The sequence below is a fragment of the Oreochromis niloticus genome, linkage group LG2 (genome assembly GCF_001858045.2).
Source record: "Oreochromis niloticus isolate F11D_XX linkage group LG2, O_niloticus_UMD_NMBU, whole genome shotgun sequence".
Lineage (NCBI taxonomy): Eukaryota > Metazoa > Chordata > Actinopteri > Cichliformes > Cichlidae > Oreochromis > Oreochromis niloticus.
In genome coordinates, this window is record NC_031966.2 from 25,082,370 (window position 1) to 25,102,089 (window position 19,720).

At 37.1% G+C, this 19,720-nt stretch overlaps 3 protein-coding genes across 3 annotated transcripts in view; 2 read left to right on the forward strand and 1 right to left on the reverse strand.

Moving 5' to 3' along the window:
• LOC102080282 (uncharacterized) overlaps positions 1-19,720 on the forward strand; it is a 77,432-nt gene that overhangs the window by 23,890 nt on the left and 33,822 nt on the right. The gene's annotated exons all lie outside the window — the stretch shown is intronic.
• Positions 3,181-9,952, forward strand: LOC106098200 (T-cell surface antigen CD2). Its single transcript, XM_019366821.2, has 7 exons — positions 3,181-3,302; positions 4,629-4,791; positions 6,614-6,931; positions 7,124-7,381; positions 7,464-7,658; positions 7,786-7,902; positions 8,309-9,952. The coding sequence occupies exons 2-7, from the start codon at positions 4,746-4,748 to the stop codon at positions 8,437-8,439; spliced, it is 1,065 nt and encodes a 354-aa protein (XP_019222366.1). The 5' UTR covers positions 3,181-3,302; positions 4,629-4,745; the 3' UTR covers positions 8,440-9,952.
• LOC100694942 (hemicentin-1-like) lies at positions 14,904-18,363 on the reverse strand. The gene is made up of 7 exons (XM_019366753.2): positions 18,238-18,363; positions 17,281-17,601; positions 16,847-17,104; positions 15,955-16,275; positions 15,508-15,765; positions 15,365-15,391; positions 14,904-15,283 (listed from the first exon to the last, which is right to left on the reverse strand). Exons 1-7 carry the CDS (start codon positions 18,284-18,286, stop codon positions 15,090-15,092), a joined length of 1,428 nt encoding a protein of 475 aa, XP_019222298.1. The 5' UTR covers positions 18,287-18,363; the 3' UTR covers positions 14,904-15,089.

Sequence of the window (19,720 nt, forward strand, 5' to 3'; positions counted from 1 at the left end):
TCACTTTCTTCTTTCTTACCATGAGAAGTAAGTGAAAACTCGCAGCTCTGCCTAACATGTGATTTTGGTGTCTCTGAACAGATAAGTCCTTGCTTATGTGTGGTTTGAGAGGAGTTGTGGTCATTCTCTTGTTAATTGGGATTTACATCTACTTTGCTTGGAAGAAAAAGAAACATGAAAAAGCTGAAGTATCTGCTGTCCCACAAACAAGAGGAGATCCAGAGGGCTCTGTTCTGATGGTTGAAATGAGTTCTGCAACTTATGCCAACACCTAGTGTCACCTTTAAACTACTGAAATCTGACAAAACAACACATTTTTTGTTTATATACTTGGCAAATTATGTTCCTCACTTAAGCAGCTCATGCTGAATTGAGCTCTGAGGGTTTTCCGCATTTTTATTTGTGGAAGCTTTGATTACAAAGGTTGTGAATGTAATCTGAACTTAACTTCTTTTCTTACTTGGTAAAGGTGGAATCAGTCAAGTCATTTTTTTAATTCAAACATCTGAAATATTTAGTTTCACTAAGCTTTAAACAAGGATTTTTGTCTTAGAAGATTCGGGCGATTTGGGGGGTTTTTTTAAAGAGGAGGAGAAGGATGGCCTGAGACATTTTAGTGAACTTCAGATCAGGAACATTAATGTGAAAATCTATGAAGTTCAGACACATGTGAATCAACAGCATAGTGTGAATGTATTTTATCACCATGTGTAGTGTTGCCATGAAGCAACATTAAAACCATAAACTTCAAAAATGAAAAATTACAAAACCCTTTTTAAATTGATGATGTATTTTCTTTGTCCCTTTTCTGTTTTTCTGATTTCGGTTTTGATGCATGTGGTCTCTCAAGTTTGCTTTTCTTTATTTCAGAAATTTTGTAAAGTTTCAAATAAATCCTTCACATTTAATTTTTGTGTCCTTTAAAATGCTGTATGGTATAAGGGTTTAGACCAAAATGACTCCAGACACAACCGATGAACTTAAAAAACAGCTTTATTGCTGGAACTCAAGGAACAAAAACAGAATGAAAATTAGGCTGGAACTGATGACTTACTGAGAACTGTGGAAACAATACAGGACACACAGAGCACACGACATGGGGCAGGACACAACAGAGAACTGTGCAAAAAGTGAGGTAATCAGTGAGATGGAATACACCAGGAAACACAGCTCAACCAAATCATGGAAAACAAGACAGAGGGAAGCAAAATTAAACACAAAGAACACAAGATGAGGGAGCGGCAAAATAAGATGGGTAGAGAACACAGAGACAAAAGACTTGACACACAGAAAGAAAGGGAAACAAAAAGAGAGACAAGAGTAGAGTAAAATCACATAATGAACACAGAAGTTAACTTTTGAACTCTTAATAATCTCATTATTACAAAATTTATCTTTTCTGGTAAAACATTAAATATTAGGTAAAATTATGTTTGATCAATTTACAGAAATCCAAAAGAAGTGATAAAAGATGAGAAGCATCTTTACTGAATTCTCTTGTTTCTTCAGGTGAATTTTTAAAGTGGACCATCTGAAAAATGTAGCGTCACCAAGCTGATTGAATGGACAGTACACAAGAGAGGTGAAGCAGAGAGTGCAGGTAAGGTGGAGTGGGTGGAGACAAGTGTCAAGGAAGATTTGTGACACAAGAATACAAGATACCGCCGGTTTACAAGATGCGAGTGAGGTCTGCTTTGATTTATAGTTTGGAGATGGAGACAAGAGGCAGAGCTTAAGGTAGCAAAGTTGAAGATGTTAGGATTTTCATTGGAGTGACCTGGATGGACATAATCAGAAATGAGTATGTGGCAGCAACAAGGAGGAGGAAACTGAAAAGGCAACGTGACTTGGGGGTGGAGTTACACGCCAGGAAATTCCACCAGGCACTCAGGCTCCTTACTGATGAGGCAGAGGCGTGACCAATCAATTTCAATAAGTTTATTAAACAAAATAACTGAAAATAATATGGAGCTGCACCAAAGAAAACAGAAAATTAGGTGACAGGACTTAGAAAACCACAAGGCATTTAATTAAAACACTTTATTACCAGGCATTGCTTAAAGACAACAAGGTTCACTGTCACTGTGTTGCTCTAGTTAAAATAGCAGCTCAACAAGATAACTAATCAGTAGGGTTAAAGGCAGGCCACTTAGAGAAACAACCTTCAGAGGGGAGTTCTACCAGTTACTCACTCGTGATGTCACACTGCAGCTTCAATGGTGCTTTTTACTCATATCCTGATGTTTACACTGACATGCATAAGAGAGAACTTCACCAAACATGCCTAGGCTGCCAAACAAGCAGCTGTCTCTCTACTAAAACAAAAGAAATTAAAAATAACCTAAAAAACAAGTTCTAAAGAAACGAGGAACAACTCAGTGAACAATATGAAAGCAGAAGTTTCTCTCTCTCTCTTGCTCTCTATCACATTTTACAAGCTGCTGTTATTAATAAAAACAATAATAAGAACGAAACCTCTGCTGTGCCCTGTGTTCATAGTCTACACTTAAATATAGAGAAGCAGAATATAACAAGAAGAATAATGGACTGGCTGTTCTTGGTAAAAGATGCATGTGTACCTTTGGTTTTGTATGGTGACCGTTTCTCTTGTTTCACTTCCTTCTACATACAATGACAATCTGTTCTTTTATGGTGAAACCCAACACTTAACCTCTATTTATGACAACATTTTGAGTTTGTTACTCAATGTTTGTAAATGTGTTTCAAGGTTTGATGGAATCTGTTATTAAGATGTATTAAATTAAACATGTCTGGCTTTATTATACACTTTGTTTTTTGTCATCCCCATTAAATTTGCTTCAGAGTGCAAATAAACAAATTTTAGTTGTCAGTGTAATTTAGCTGGAAATATTACAACTGTCAATGAAACGGCATTATTAGTTGGACAATAAAATTACATGATTAGTTTGGGGCTGTTGAATTCAATTTAAATTAAACTTTTCTCTTTTTTTTTCTCTGCAGTTAAATTCTAGTCACATCCTGTCTGGTCTGAGTTCATACATACTTATCTGAAGCTGATCAGTATTGACAAGCAATGCTGGCAACTGCTTTTAGTAGTTAACACAAAAATATTCTGAAGTAGCCACATCCTGCTTGGTCTAAATTTATATGTTCTGATCTGAAGGTTTCTCACCAACAGGAAACATGGTCAGTGTAGGTTGGGTCTGTTTGCATCGCAGTAAAGCAGAAGAGCTGCCTGCGGAGTCAACAGATGCTGAATAGAGAATCAAACATGCAAGCTCTGTTTGTACTGTTCGTGATGCTATTAGGAGTCTCTCATGGTGAGCTGTGTTTACTTATTCAAAGCATGCAGCTGCTGTGGTATTAAGTACAGCCACTGAAAGATTTTGATGTCGTCTTTAGTGTTGCAGTAAGTTCTGCAGCTTACAGGTTGGTGGCATTGTGTTGATGCCACTGGGAGTATCTGATGATGAGCTGTTCTGCTTTTTCATTTCATGCGGCACTTTATTGATACATACTTATCCCCAGACCTGGTGTCACTCGACCTTTGTTCATGGGTCTAAAAATTATATTTACAGTCAAATTATCTTGTTTTTATTCCAAACAAATGCTTAATATTTTAGATTACACATTTTTATATTTCAAAGGTTATGACTGTAATTTTAACTCATCTATCTTTTAGCGAAAGTGGAATCAGATCATCGCTTCAAATAAAGTCATCTGACCAGTGGCACCTGTTTGTACGAAATTGTATTTGAGCACTGTTTTTTTAATAATATAGTAGTTTTTAAAATAACAACTAACAATATGAATAAAATGTAAAACAAACAATACTGATCATTTCAATTGGTAAAATTATCTCAAACTTTAAAGTATAAAAAGGGATCAGATACACATTTTGTCACAGCCCGAATAATTTAATGTTATTCGACAGTTAAGAGAGGGGGAAATAATTATTTTTATGTTAATAAATGTCAAATATTAGCTACAATACTTTTTTGCTAATGATTATTTACCACTAGAGTGCACATTTATGAAAAAAGAAATACTGTAATTTAAATCCTTCAGCAGTAGTTTTGAGTCTTGATTAGTGTTTATAAGCATTTATTGCAAAAGCAATCAGAGATTTTGAAGTTTTGTTCAATTTAACTTTAAATGATATGAATGTTAAATGACCCCATGGCACCATTTAAGATTCAACTAAAGCAATATTTAATTCCAACAGTACATTCTGTAGTTTGCATAAATTCTTCTGTGATCAGCATTTTTAAATATAAAATTAACCAGTGCAGTGCAAAGAATGTTCAAACCACTGTTGCTCAACATGCTGACCTATCTGTTTGACAGAGATTGAAAGTGTCTTTCATTTTGTACTCTTTTTAGAGATGAAACATGTGCTATCATTAATTTTGTGTCTATTTTTTCATCTAAACATATTTCTGAAATGTATTATTTCATTTTCAGTCTGGAACTTTTATTTCTTAGGAATTCAAATTGTTAGTCTCATATCTGAAATCTCTTTTTCATGAAGGCTAAAGGAGGAAGAAAAACTAATGTCAATTCATTTTCCTACTCTCAGCGTGTGAGAAGTTATCTACCACTTCACTAAAACCTAAAGCCAACGTTTTCATAATTTCTCCTTTCAGGCTGAGCACTTACAGTCTGTTAACTGCAGTCTGTTAACATCAATACCACAGATTTGCTTATTTGAGAGAAAAGATTTGAAAGCTGCTGATTGAGTCAACACAGACTGAACAGCTGACATGGAAGCTGCAGTTGGACTGTTGCTGATGTTCGGAGTATCTCATGGTGAGCAACCAATTTTTTTTTTCATGCGAGGTTTCAAAAATACTTATTTCATACTTAATTTCAGTGCAATCAGAATTAGGTCTGAAAAAAAGTTACTTCTTAGTTTTGTCATGCTCCTTCATTCTGATGTTGCTGTCTCCTATCTGGATTTTAGGATTGCTTCATGTATCACAGCTGCTGGTCGGTGGTTATATCTGAGTGGTTAATGGTTGGCTGTCTGTCTGTCTGGAACTCAAAGTTCCACATGACCAGTTAGCACTGTTGTTCTCAACCACCTTCAGTGGGGTCTCCTATCGGGATTTGGGGATCATATGCAGCACAAATGTTCCTGTACTTGCTTGTGCAAGTCAGTGTATGCCGTCCCAGCCCTGTTACTGTATGCTGCTCTGTCTCTGAGCCCTGTTAGCTGTGACTTCTTCCTCTAAAATCTAGTGCTTAGGCCCTGCTCTTTTCCTTCCCTCTATCTGTCGATGATATATCTGCAGGGGGTCAGTCATGCATGATGGTCCCACTTCCTGTTCCTTATCACTGTCTGTCTTCAGTTGTTTTGGAGCAGCTCACCTCAGGGAGCCATTTTTATTTCAACAGCAGCTTCCATATCTGTTCACAGAGCCTCAGACCTTTGAGTGGAAACCTCCATGCATTGTGAGGAGTTTTCATGTCTCCTCTTGTGGCCAGTTTGTTATTCCAGCTTGGTATCTGATGACGAGAAGACATATATATTGATGGCTCACATTTTTTTCAGCGCCTCTTATACTTGGGGTGACCGTGGCTCAGGGGATTGGGAAGCTCAACTGTAACCGGAAGGTTGCCAGTTCGATCCCTCTACTCTCTCTGTCCTGGTCGTTGTGTCCTTGGGCAAGACACTTTACCCTACCGCTTACTGATGTTGGCCAGAGGGGCCGATGGCGCGATATGGCAGCCTCGCTTCTGTCAGTCTGCCCCAGGGCAGCTGTGGCTACAACTGTAGCTTGCCTCCATCAGTGTGTGAATGAATAGTGGGATTGTAAAGCGCTTTGGGTGCCTAGAAAAACGCTATATAAATGCAATCCATTATTATTATTTCTGGAGGTATTTGACTGTGTCTAACTTTAGTGTGTCTTTATCATGTAGCTCCCGTTAGCCTGTTGGATACCCAAGCACTTCTTCTGTGTGTCCTGTATGTCCACTATCATGCCTTGGGGCAACTCCACCCCATCAGTCTCTCTTTACAACCTTTTTGCCACATTTATAAAGAATGACATCCTAGTGTCCTCACTGTAGATCCTGGTGAGGTGGATCAGTGAGTCAATGTTTCAGTCACTCCTGGCATACAGCATAATGTCATCGATGGACAGGAAGTGGCTGATGGTCACTCCACTCTGATCTTTGTGATGTGGACAGTGCATCAAGTGTGGGATATTCCACATCTGATGGTGACTTTTGTGACTGCCTTCGAGTTGGCCTACAATATTGTCCCTCCTGAGTTTTTGTAAATGTCATTAGTGCAATATTAGCCTTGTATAAAGCCAAGCACACATAAATCCAGAAGCATTGAGTTGTAAGCATCCTCAGGTTGGTCTGCCTGGTCCTTATAGTTCTGGTGTACAGGTCTATTAACCATTACTTTGTGCTTTGATCTCCTTTTGTTACCACTTCTGATATCCTCTCTGAAACATTGTTTACATTTGTTAAATAGTGTTCAGTAAAGAGGAGACAAGAAAGCAGGGCACACAGCAAAAGCCCTCTGGCTAGAACTCAGGCCACTATGTCAGGCATGTGGACATCTGCTCATCTACTGAGCAAAACTAACAACTATGACAACTTTATTTTTGTTTTGCAGGTGTGGAAACTCACTGTGATGGCAGACAGAATGGAACTCAGTGTTATGGAGCTTTGGGAGGAAGTGTGGACATCCAGCTGATGGACAACACTTCAGAAATAAATAGATACCAATTGTTAAAGAGTTCATTAAAAATATTAGATGTTAGAAATAATACGGTTATTTCTAATACCATAAGAGAGAGAGCTCATTTTCCCAGTAATGGAACGTTTAGGATCAATAAACTGAACAGGACAGACGGTGGTAATTATACCCTTCAAACCTTTGATTCAGATGGAAAATCATCAGGCGAGCAGATTTTACAGTTGTTTATTGAAGGTAAATGTTGGGAAATTAAGCCATTAATAGATGTAAATAAAATATTGTTGTGGTAATCTATACAATAATCTATACAATATATCTCACACATTTCCCTGTATTCTATGCTTTCCCTATTCTTTATTAGAGACTCTAAAGAATTAGGGAGATTCTGATTTAAAATCTAAACTCATCTGTGTGTGTTTCTCTCAGCTCCTGTGTCCTCTGTCCTGCTGGTCTCTGAGTGTCTGTCCCAGGGAGAGAGGAGGGTGTCCTGCTCCTCTGAGGGAGGGGACAGTCCTCAGTACAGCTGGACTCTGGATGGACGCACACTGACAGATGCTGAGCTCCTTTCTGGAAATAATAAGACTAACATCATCACTCTGAAACAGAACGTCTCAGGACGTCTGGTCTGCTCAGTCAGGAACAACATCAGTAATGTCTCCAAAGAGGAGAGAATATATACCTGTGGTGAGTGAGAACACTGAGTGACCAAAATGATCATATTTGTGATTATCACAGTCTTTCATTAATTATACGTTTTTGCTCTCAGGCTTCATTTTCATTAACTGCACTCCAGTCAATGGAACACAGCTATCAGGGTGGGTGTATGAAGCTAATAACACCCTGTGTATTAAACCAACAACAGTCCCCAAACAAACTGCTACCGCCATAGTGTCAAATAAAAACCCCACTAAGATTAAACCCTTCAATCAAACTGTCAGCAGTGATAACCCATGGTACATAAGTAAGTGAAAATGACTTTGCTACAGTAGACTGACTCTTGCCAGTTTCTCAATATTTCTTTGTTTGTCTTCATAAAAATTAAGACTTGCTGACTTGTTTTTGTCTTATTCTGTCCTTTTTTCAAACAGCCTATTTACCACTGATCGGTGGTGTTCTCTCAGCACTGCTCATTTTGTTAGTTGTGGGTGTAGCAGGTGCCTGTGAACACATCATAAAGCAAAAAACCAAACCTACAGAACAAAGAGGTACAAAACTTTCCATTTCTACACTCCACTTTCTCAGATTAATTAAACATATATAATTATTTAACATTTTTTTAATAAACCTTTTTGCTGTCTTGCCAAGAGTTTAATCATACTTCTGTCATATGTCAGTTAAATTTGTTGGTGTGGCTAATCAACTAGTTTTAACACAACAACTAAAAACATGGGGAAACAGCTCAAAAAACGGCAGCCCGAAAGTTCACCAATGAAACATTTTGAATTAGTTTTAATGTGCACCAGTTAATCACACACACTGCCTTCAATCTTTGTGGTAAAACTAATCAACTGTTCCAGCAGCAGACATGAGAGTGAAAGTTCTTGTTTAAGTCAAACCATTCCTGTACTAATACACTGACTGTTCGTGCCACCTCTTCCTACTAATTTGCAGCTGAAGAAGATGACCAGGAAGTAACCTATGCTGATGTCATTATCACGAAATGTCAGAGGAAGGATGCTGAGCAAAGAGCAGAGGCGGAGGTGGAGTATGGCCAAATCAAGTTTTCAAGCAACAGGAGATGATTTAAGTGGTTGGAGCTTTTACACCGACTGCACCACTGAGGGCAGTCCGAAGGAGGAGGTGACATCAAGATGCCAAAAGGTTGTTGCTTCATGTAAGTCTGTGGCTGAAACACAGTTAATCTTTCAGCTAACAGCACATAAAGAACAAAACAAATATGAATAAAATGAATGATGACTGAATTTTATTCAGACACTTTAGCTTCCTGTGACACCTTCATGGGCTACTTTGTCCCTACTCTAATAATAACAACAACAACAACAATAATGATAATAATAATAATAATAATAATAATAATAATGTTCATCTTTGGCCTGTCTTTAGATTTATATCTGGGGATCAGCCCCCTCTTCTGTAAGAAATGCATGTGTCTTAATAAATCTGGATAAATGTGAAGCAAGCATTGTATATAATAACATTGGAAGAGAAGAGAGAAACAAAATCCTATTGACATTGTTCTGGTGGACTAATGTGGAAAGCCTTCATTTGTTTTTCCTCTTCTGTTCTCACCCACTCTTGGAGATCACTGTAGATATGTCTACTTGTTTAGTTTTAAAATGTTTCCGTTTTTAATGTGCTGAAAAAATACAGTTTAAACAAAAACACATTTTTTGCAATGATGTGGAAAAAAGTATTTGGTAACATTTAATAATGTGATAATAATAATGTACTGTTTGATGTCCTGATAACCTAATTAATAACATATTTATTTCATTAGTAAAATTATATATTTGCTAAATTATGTTTTTTTTAATATAATCTTTTTATACAAACCTGTATAATCTGATCTTTCTCCTCTTCTACCTGATAACCAATATTTGATAACCTCCCTGCCGCCAGTTTACCGCCAAGAAAGAAGTGGTTGCATATTCTATCTAACCTTACCACTGTGCTCCACACTTGTGTCCAGGTGTCCCTGTTGCTTGACTGGCAGGTTTTTAAATGGTCATATTTGACTTTAATGTTTAAATCCAGATTTTAAACATCTTATCATTTGCATAGGAACATGGCTATTTCTATAGGTGACTGACTTCTCTCTGTATGTTGTTCTCTCATTATTACGACTGAAACAGTTTCTGAATGTGTGGTGTCAGTTGTTTTATAAAAGAAGATGAGATATAAAATACACATTTTACATTTTGATATACACTTGTATTACTATACTTTGAACTGTGTTTTTGCCTTAATGTTTTTTTCTTATGTGTATTGTATATATATGGCTTTTTTTTAGGAGAATGGAACCTGTTTTGGGCAAGACTTCTGAAGCTTTTGAGTAACACAAGTAGCACTTATTTGTACCTTTTGTTATGGCAATCAGTGTGCATGTTTTTTTAGTAGCTCCTGTTTAAGTATGTACAACAAAGAAATCATATGTTGCAGCAATTTTCACATTAGTTGTTTAAAATAGTAATTCTGAGTAGTATTTACAAAGTGAAGAGTAGATGTGACTTATAATAGCCAGTACTCACTTACAGTTTTTATCTTTGCAAACAATATATAAACTTTTTAAAGCAATGTTTTTGTGTGTCTTTTCTTAGTAAGGTTAACAATGCAGAATTCATAGTGTAGATTTTATTAAATGTTAATTTAAAAAAAGTCTCTTTTAAGCTCGGTCTTTAATTTCACACCAGTATAAACTTGTTTTAAGTTTGTCTAATATGATTCTAATTTCCGACAGGCCCGATGATGCTATGATTACCAGCATTATTGATTCAAAAACCTTTGGTGACCACTAAGAAGTGAACATAACTTTAAACTTATCAGCAAGAAGATGTGGAAGTTTCCCTTCTTGTTTCATGCACTCAAAAAAATGAAATTGGGTGGTTGGTACATGTACAAGATTCAAACTTATAATTTGAACTAAATAATTTCATGTTTCTATGGTGAAAATAATTAAATCATGTAGCATCTGCATGAAATTCAGCAACTTAATTTGTTCTTGTTGAGATGATATGATACAATCTAGTGAGAGTGGTTAGTTGCCTGGACTCACAAAATTCACAAGATCACATTAGATGTCAAACTGCAGGAAAATCGCTGGAGTTTTAAGAGGCAGACAGCTACACCCACACCACGTGAATGCTATTGCTATATATTGTGGTTTAACCTGTCAAAGACAAAAATGTACAGAAAATTCTACATCAAGCCTTGTAATCATAGCTTTCCTAGTTTTGTTAAGCCTGGGTTGACAGCTTGGTGGTGTGATGGTTAGTGCTGTTGCCTCACAGGGCCTGGGTTCAAATCAACAATCTGGCTTGTTTGCAGTGTGTAATAGAGTTAGGTTAATTGATAATTCTAAATTACCCATGAATGTAAGTGCAAATGGTTGTTTGTCTCTATGAAATCATCAACCCCCATATTGTTTCATTAAGCAAGACTAGCAGTAATTGCCTTGATTAACAAAGTAGTTGTTCAAACAACAAGATTTCATTGTAAATGGTAAATGGCCTGTATTTACATACCCAGTCATTCACCCATTCACACACTGGTGATGGCAAGCTATATTGTAGCCACAGCCACCCTGGGGCGCACTGACAGAGGCGAGGCTGCCGGACACTGGCGCCACCGGGCCCTCTGACCACCACCAGTAGGCAACGGGTGAAGTGTCTTGCCCAAGGACACAACGACCAAGACTATCCGAGCCGGGGCTGGAACCTGCAACCTTCCGATTACAAGGCGAACTCCCAACTCTTGAGCCACGATCGCCCCGATTGTGTTTTCCTAAAGTTTTTAACTCGTGTAGAATGAATTAAAACAAATTTCACTCTACATACTTAAATAAATCACTTCAAGTCAATGTAAGTATACTACATTGATCCAACGTAATCTGATTACATCAAACCACCAAATGCCAAATGTGTTGGTTTGACATGGTCAAAAATGGGTTATTGTACTTGGTTAAATCATGTGGAAAAAGGTCCCATGATTAAATTGTGTTCATCCAACAACAGATTTTTTTGAGTGTGGGGCTTGTTGTTGTTCCTTAAAGATATCTCTGTTTAATAAAGGTGTTTATTAAAGCTTCTCGTTAAAAACATGCAGTGCTCTAAGCAATGGTGAAGCAACGTAAAACATGCAAACAAAACTGACCTTCAGGCCACCCTGCAACATCAGAAAAGTGTTAATGCACATATTTTGCACATTGTTACCTCTGTGATGAGGCACTAATAAGTTACTAAACTCCTTCCCCCTACACTAGTACAGTATCACTGAGGGCGCGCAAATTAGGATTTTGCAGGTGCTGCAGTGCCCCCTGTTACAAAAGGCATCACAGTGCCCCAGGGTCATCGCAGGAGATCATCTGTCTCCATCTCAACCTGTCCCTAGCATCCTCTTCTGTCACACCAACCCACTGCATGTCCTTCATCAGTACATCCATATATTTTTTTCTGTGGTTTTCTCATTTTCTTTTCCCCTGGCAGCTCAATCTTTAACATATTTTGTGCAATATAGCCACTATCCCCCCTCTGCACATGTTTAAACCATCTTAACTCCCCACAAAATGCAAAACATAGCTGAATAAATGGCCTAAAATGTTTTTAAACAATATTGTAATTTAAGAAATGAGTGATTTAGGAAGTTGAGATAAATAAGTAAAAATAAAAATGAATAATAGTTATTGTTTATTTAACACAGCTGCCAGAGCTCTTACTATAAAGCTTTCACAGCCATCACACTATCATAATAGCACAGAAATAAATTTGAGACACTGAGTTTGTTCAACTTGTAAAAATAAAATAGAATCAGATGCACAAACCTGTTCTAAGTATGCATGGACTGAGTATGTACTTCACTGTATTTTTCTTTAGTTAGGGTTTAATCTGGTGTAGATTCAAACTATTTGGTATGGTCAAATGTTGCTGTACTGGTGGATTTCTTTAATATTGTAAGATCATGACATCAGTGTAAAGTCTTTCGAGAAGCAAAATACAATAAAAGCAAGAAAGGTGTAACTAAGCAATGATGAAGTCCAAACCTTTCCCACTAGAGGGCGACATTGTGTAAAAAATACTGAAAATTGTGGCGCTGCTATTACCACAATAGAAGAAATTGGTCATGTGACTGCACATTTTTGAAGAGTCAGCCATTTTACTAATCCTGCAAATAAGAGAACCTCATTGCATGAGAATTAAGAATATTTAAGTTCAAAAACTTTTTTTTGTCTTTTAAAGTAAAATTTCTGAGATCAAGGTTTTTTGATTGTTTTGTCTGAACAGTTATAGACAGGTCTGAAAACATTTCACAGATGTTTCAGTGCTTTGGTAAGCTACACTGCGAGTCTATACACCTAACATGATGTTAGCTCAAAACCGCTGGATGATGCTTCTTTTTTTTTTCAAAATGGTGGGGTTGGGGTGCTTTGTGCCCAACTTATGAATGTTGTAACATATTATTTTATTAATTGTTTTTGTTTGTTTGCTTGTTTTTTTACAGATTTTCACAGTGACATTCTTAATTTCAGACCAAAAATAGAAATAGACCATCATGCCATGGAGTTATAATAGGGAGGACAGGCAGGGCTTCCACTCCTTTAGAGGACATGGACAGAGTGAATGAGGTGGAGAAGGGGAAGTCCATTCGTCAGGTGGCGAGGAAGATGAACATATTCACAATGACATTAAAACAATATGTGGAGAAGAAAAAGATACATGGAAAAGAAATAAGGCTATAAAAGGATATAAAAGATATAAAAGGATATAAAAGATCTGGACTTGTCAATCAAGAGAGAGGTGGCAGAACATATGGAGGCACTAACAGCCTGTATGTGTTCATTACTTTGTGCATACTCAAAAGCCAGTTCATGGTATTTGAATCTGCACAAAAAATTAGATTTTGATCCAGCTGGCAGGGATATCAGAGGCTAAAGCAAGTTGGGTTAAGTGTCCATTTAAGAAAAAGTATATAGGGAACAATAATTCTTTCCCCAGGAAATGCTCATTATCAGTTATCAAAATGCAGATAGTTCACAAAGAAGTAAAGTTGGGTACTTATTTAGAGTGTATAGCTTGACATATGTAAATCTAAAAGTAATTGTGACTGACATAGTGAAGTTTGCAGGCAAAATCAAATCCTACAACTACGTTGGTTTGGTTGATGGTGCTGACACTGGTGCAAAGTTTTTAAGGTGAAGTAGTAATAGGTCTGTGAATGGAAAGCCCATCTTCACTTTCAAAGAAAATTTTGACAGAGTCATCCCTCGAGAAAATGTGCATAAAAAAACAACTACCCACACCACAAAAACTTGGTCGTACATCCAGAAGGTAGCAGTGGGTAGCATCAACAAGTTCCTTTGGCCCTAGGCCATTTTTAAGAAAACTGATTTTTGATGTGCTCGTGTGGCTTGTATAAAATTGGCCTTTGATATTGTAAAATAACTTTAAATAAACCTCAGATAAGTCGTTTTGTGTTAAATTTGTCTAGTTTTTATAGAATTACAGTTTCTGAAATCAAATATACTGTTTTACTTTAATAATGAATGGCTCAATTTACCCCAAGGTCTTCTCTCCAAAGGCGCAACTTACCCTGCATCGGGGTCAAGTTGTGCCACAAGAACACTTTTTTTCAGAAAGCTATATTTCTTAAATACTGTATTTCAGATCCAAAGTGATTGTTCCCAGGCATGCACAACATCCTGAAATATATGTACATGTTTTAGTTGGAAGCATTACTATCATGGCCTCACTTTAAGCAAAATCTTAAAGCGAGTTGTGCCAGTTTTTACTTTAAGTAAAAACCCACCCCACTCTCCCCTATTTATGTTTTAAAACTCAAATAATAAAAATCCAACTATAGAAATTTTCACCTTCCACAAAACATATTGTGCAGTATGTCTAAAAACACATTTGACATTATGGAACAGTGATCAGTTCAGTTAATATGCTTTTACGCCTCTGTCAGTGCGCCCCAGGGTGGCTGTGGCTACAACGTAGCTTGCCATCACCAGTGTGTGAATGTGTGCGTGAATGGGTGGATGACTGGATGTGTAAAGCACTTTGGGGTCCTTAGGGACTAGTAAAGCGCTATACAAATACAGGCCATTTACCATTTACCATATCATTGTATAAGAATTAAAAGATATGCACCACGATGCACTTCATGATTATTTTCCCACATAAACATTAATCACATTGTTTTTCCACAAAGTGCATGTAGCTTGCATGAATTTAATGTAAACATTGCCCAGATGGCTCCCAGGAGTCTAAAATGACAAAAAATCTCCAGACTTCGGTTGTATTTGTGATCTCAGTCTTTCAGTCATTAACCAGAGCTCATGACAACTGGTGATCTTGCGAACATGAATCTAAAGCTCTTATTCTCTCAGTTCTTTCTTCAGTGCAATGGACCAGTGCAGCATCTGCATGACTGCTGGTATTGCCCCAGTTCATCTATAAATCTCCTGCTCCTCTTTCCCCTCACTCAGTAACTTCATCTGCAGAAAATTAAAAAAAAACCTGACACATGAAGAAAACTTAATTCAAGACTTTATTGTTTAAGAATTGTAAAGATTTGTATTAAAAATGTAAAATCCAGAAACCACAGAGCGTCTCATCATAATTCAATATGAGCTGTCTGTGAAACAAGAATTTCTCTCTAAATGTTATTTTCATGCTTGTGAACCAATGACAAAAACAACAGCAAGTAAAAGGTGACACTAGGTGTTGGTGTAAGTTGCAGAACTCATTTCAACCATCAGAACAGAGTCTTCTGGATCTCCTCTTGTTTGTGGGACAGCAGAGACTTCAGCTTTGGCATGTTCCTTTTTTTTCCAAGCGAAGTAGATGGAAATCCCAATTAGCAAGAGAATGACCACAACTGCTCGCAAACCACATATAAGCAAGGACTTATCTGTTCAGAGACACCAAAATCACATGTTAGGCAGAGCTGGGTCTGCTGTTGGTTCAATGCACATTGTTTTCATATACCCACCCTGATGTCTGTATCCCACTGATGGAGCTGCAGTTAATAAAAATGAAGCATAGTGTGATCCAACAAACAAACAGTTCAAGACATAATGACCATAAAAATTAAATTTATGCTTATTAACTTTAATTCATAAGGTTCTCACTCACCACAGGTAGACATCCTGTGTTCTATGAAAACATTAGTGACGTTGTTCCTGACTGAGCAGACCAGACGTCCTGAGACGTGCTGTTTCAGAGTGATAACGTTAGTCTCATTATTTGCAGAAAGGAGCTCAGCATCTGTCAGTGTGCGTCCATCCAGAGTCCAGCTGTACTGAGGACTGTCCCCTCCCTCAGAGGAGCAGGACACCATCCTCTCTTCCTGGGACAGACACTCAGAGACCAGCAGGACAGAGGACACAGGAGCTGAGAGAAACACACACAGATGAGTTTTGATTTCAAATTAGAATTGCAGAATTAAATCAGTCATTCCTTATAGTCTTCAGTGAAAAATATGTATAAACCATAAAATACATAGATATAGATTTCTCAAATGATGTTAAAATTATATTCGTACTTATTAATGGCTTAATTTCAAAACAAGGAAAACATTACCTTGAACAAACAAGTGTAGAGTCTGCTCGTCTGATGCTTTTCCATCCGAATCAAAGGTTTTAAGGCTATAATTACCACTGTCTGTCCTGCTCAGATAATTGAGCCTAAATGTTCCATTACTGGGAAAAAAGAGAAATTTATGTTCTATGATATTAGAAAGAATCTTTTTCTTTCTCACATCTAGTATTTTTAATGAATTCTTTAACAAATGGTATCGAGGTATTTTTGAGGTGCTGTCCATCAGCTTGATCTCCACACTTCCTCCCAAAGCTCCATAACACTGAGCTCCATCCTGTCTGCCATCACAGTAAGTTCCCACACCTGCAAACACACAAAAAAGGAAACAAAAGCAAAATTATTACAATGGACTGGCAGCAGTGACAAATGTTTACCTGAAACAGAAATGGTGTTACTGCAACTACTGTTTGTCTGTGTTTTTGCAAAGATGCATTTATTGTTGAACACATGAGCAGCATGGACCTCTGAATAGTTCACTGTTTGGGTAGACATTTGGTGCCACAATAAATCAATAAAATCATAGATGGTATTGTAACTGCCATTTTATTTTTGTTTATTTTCGTACAACTATGTTAGTAACTGAAAATATATATTTTTTAAAACACACACACACAGCCAGAACACTTTCTGTTCTTTACAACACTTTAAAAATGTGGCTTCAAAGTTCCAGTTAAAATAAAATTCCATTGTGAAATATGTGTATAAATTAGAGAGAAGAAGAGACAGAGAGCAAGAATCATATGAAAATGTTTATCTAAAAAATAACTGGTGCTTTTGTGGCTACTGAATGTTGTTAGGTGAAGATGCGTTTATTAAGGCACAGCCAACTAGAGTCCAGGTAATGATAACAAAAATTCACAGTGCTCTCACTCACCACAGGTAGATATCTTCTGTACTTTGAAGGCATCACTGACGTTGTTCCTCACTGAGCAGACCAGACGTCCTGAGACGTGCTGTTTCAGAGTGATGCTGTTAGTCTCATTATTTACAGAAAGGAGCTCAGCATCTGTCAGTGTGCGTCCATCCAGAGTCCAGCTGTACTGAGGACTGTCCCCTCCCTCAGAGGAGCAGGACACCCTCCTCTCTCCCTGGGACAGACACTCAGAGACCAGCAGGACAGAGGACACAGGAGCTGAGAGAAACACACACAGATGAGTTTAGATCTGAAATCAGAATCTAGGTCATTCTTTATAGTCTTTGATAGGGAACATAAATAGGGAAGCAAAAATCATACAATACGTGTATCTGAATTTTCTGTTTCATATCTATTAATGCCTTTACTGTATTTCAAAACAAGGAAAACATTACCTTGAACAAACAAGTGTAGAGTCTGCTCGTCTGATGCTTTTCCATCTGAATTAAATGTTATAAGGCTATAATTACCACTGTCATTCCTGCTCAGGTAATTGAGCCTAAATGTTCCATTACTGGGAAAAAAGAGAGACCTATTTTGTATGATATTAGAAAGAATCTTTTTTTTTCTCACATCTAGTATTTTTAATGAATTCTTTAACAGTTGGTATCGAGGTATTTTTGAGGTGCTGTTCATCAGCTGGATCTCCACAGTTCCTCCCAAAGCTCCATAACACTGAGCTCCATCCGGTCTGCCATCACAGTAAGTTTCCACACCTGCAAACACACACACACAAAAGGAAATGAAAGCAAAAGTATTACAATGGACTGGCAACACTGACAAATGTTTACCAAAAACAGAAATGGTGTTTTTGTGGCTGCTGCCTGTCTGTATTTTTGCAAAGATGCAGTTATTGTTGCACGCATGTCTGTGACTGAAACATAGTTAGGGTTCAAGCCTTGAAGAAAAATAAATTACTGTGTGAAGGACTGAGAGGAAGAGAGAGAACCATTCATCAATGATACTAGAAGGTTTTTGAAACTGACAACTTAAATTCCCAAGAAATACACATTTCCATATTAAGTAGTCTAAAATAAATTGTGTCGTCTCATTAAAATTGTATTAAAATAAAATTATGAACAGCATGAAATGATTTTAATTGGCACTTTAGCCCTAAAAACATGAAATTTTGAATGTCTCACTGGGTGGGTCCAATAACCATGTCTCAGATTAAGAAAATCCAACACAGTTGTTATGTTTCCTCAAAGTGCCATTCCCATGAAGTGATGTCAGAGTTTGCTATTACAATTAAAAGTGATAATAAAGAAAAAGAATTAAATGTATTCAACAGATCCTGAATTTATTTTAAAAGAAATACAAGAAAAACAATTCCTCGACTGTTTTCAGCTCACCATGAGACAATCCCAGCAACATCACTATCAATCCAAGCACAGCTTCCATGTCTTCTTGGTGTTCAGAGTGTGTTCATACAGTTAAATAACAGAAATGACTGATACTACATATCAGTCGGTGTTCACAAACTGTATGTGGAAAGGTGATAAAGGAAGTAAAACAAAGAGTAGAGACAAAATAACCTCAGCTTCTTCTTTCCCACGTTTTTTTCAGTGTGCAGATTTTTTTTGTTTTTAATTTATTTTACAAACACAGGAATGCAGAAATATTACGCCATCTATGTATACACTAACAGTCTCATTTAAAGGTTTTTTCTTTATTTTCATGACTATTTACATTGTAGTTTCTCACTGAAGGAATCAAAACTATGAATGAATACATATGGAATTAAGTAGTAAACAAAAAGTGTGAACTAACTCAAAGCATGTTTTAAATTCTTCAAAATAGCCAATCACCTGTTGGTGTTCACACACTGTATGTGGAAAGGTGATATAGGAAGCAAAAGCAAGGGCAGAGACAAAATAACCTCAGCTTCTTCTTTCCCACGTTTTTTGCAGTGTGCATATACACTAGTATAGTATATACTATATACTTACTATTCTATGTATGATGAAAAAAACAAAAAACAAGAGCATTGAATGAGAAAGTGTGTCCGAACCTTTGACTGGTAATCAAGTACTCTGCGTTGCTCCCTCAGCCTTGTTAAAGCTAGGCTGAGGGAACCAGAACCTGAACATTAACATTACTGAAGCAGTGTGGCATCATGTTGACAAAGAAGGAAACAAAAGTCAGCATCCAAAAAAGAGCCTGAAATTGTGTTCTTTGTACTTATGGCTCAGATTTAATCAAAAGAAATTTTAAATTTTTTTAATTCTACAATTAAAATACTAATACAAATACTTCATAATGAGTTACATTTGTTGCTTTGAATTTGCGGCAATGTCTTTTTTTTCCTCAAATATTTTAAAATTTGTCTGTGTGGAAACTTACTGGCATGGCAGCTGACCCCCAGAACATTCCCTTGACCTTGCTCCTCTTCCAGTCAGCCACCCAAAGAGTCTCCTAAATCCCGTGATCTCTCTCAGTCTTCATGTTGCTTACTCTTTTGCTCCCCTCTTGTTTGAATGTCTTGTTTCTATCTGTCTTTTCTCCCGCCACCCAACCCAGGCAGCATGAACTGTGTTGGACTTGTTGGCCATCCCTTGAGGCAGGGTTCAGTCATGATGGCTGGGCCCTGGTTCTGACTGTTATTCAGTTGTGTTTCTTTGGATTATGTTTGACTGTTTTAAGTTTTGGTTCTTGAAGTCCTAGGCATTATTTTGTTCCTTGTGTTTCATCTTTTGCTTTATATGTTATTTTATCATTTTAGTTTTTTATAATGGGTGATTTTTTTGAATTGGTTCTTGGATTATTACTTGTAGAGTCTGTTATTACTTACAGTTTCTTGTATAACCTTGTTCCATGTAGAATGAATGTATCTAT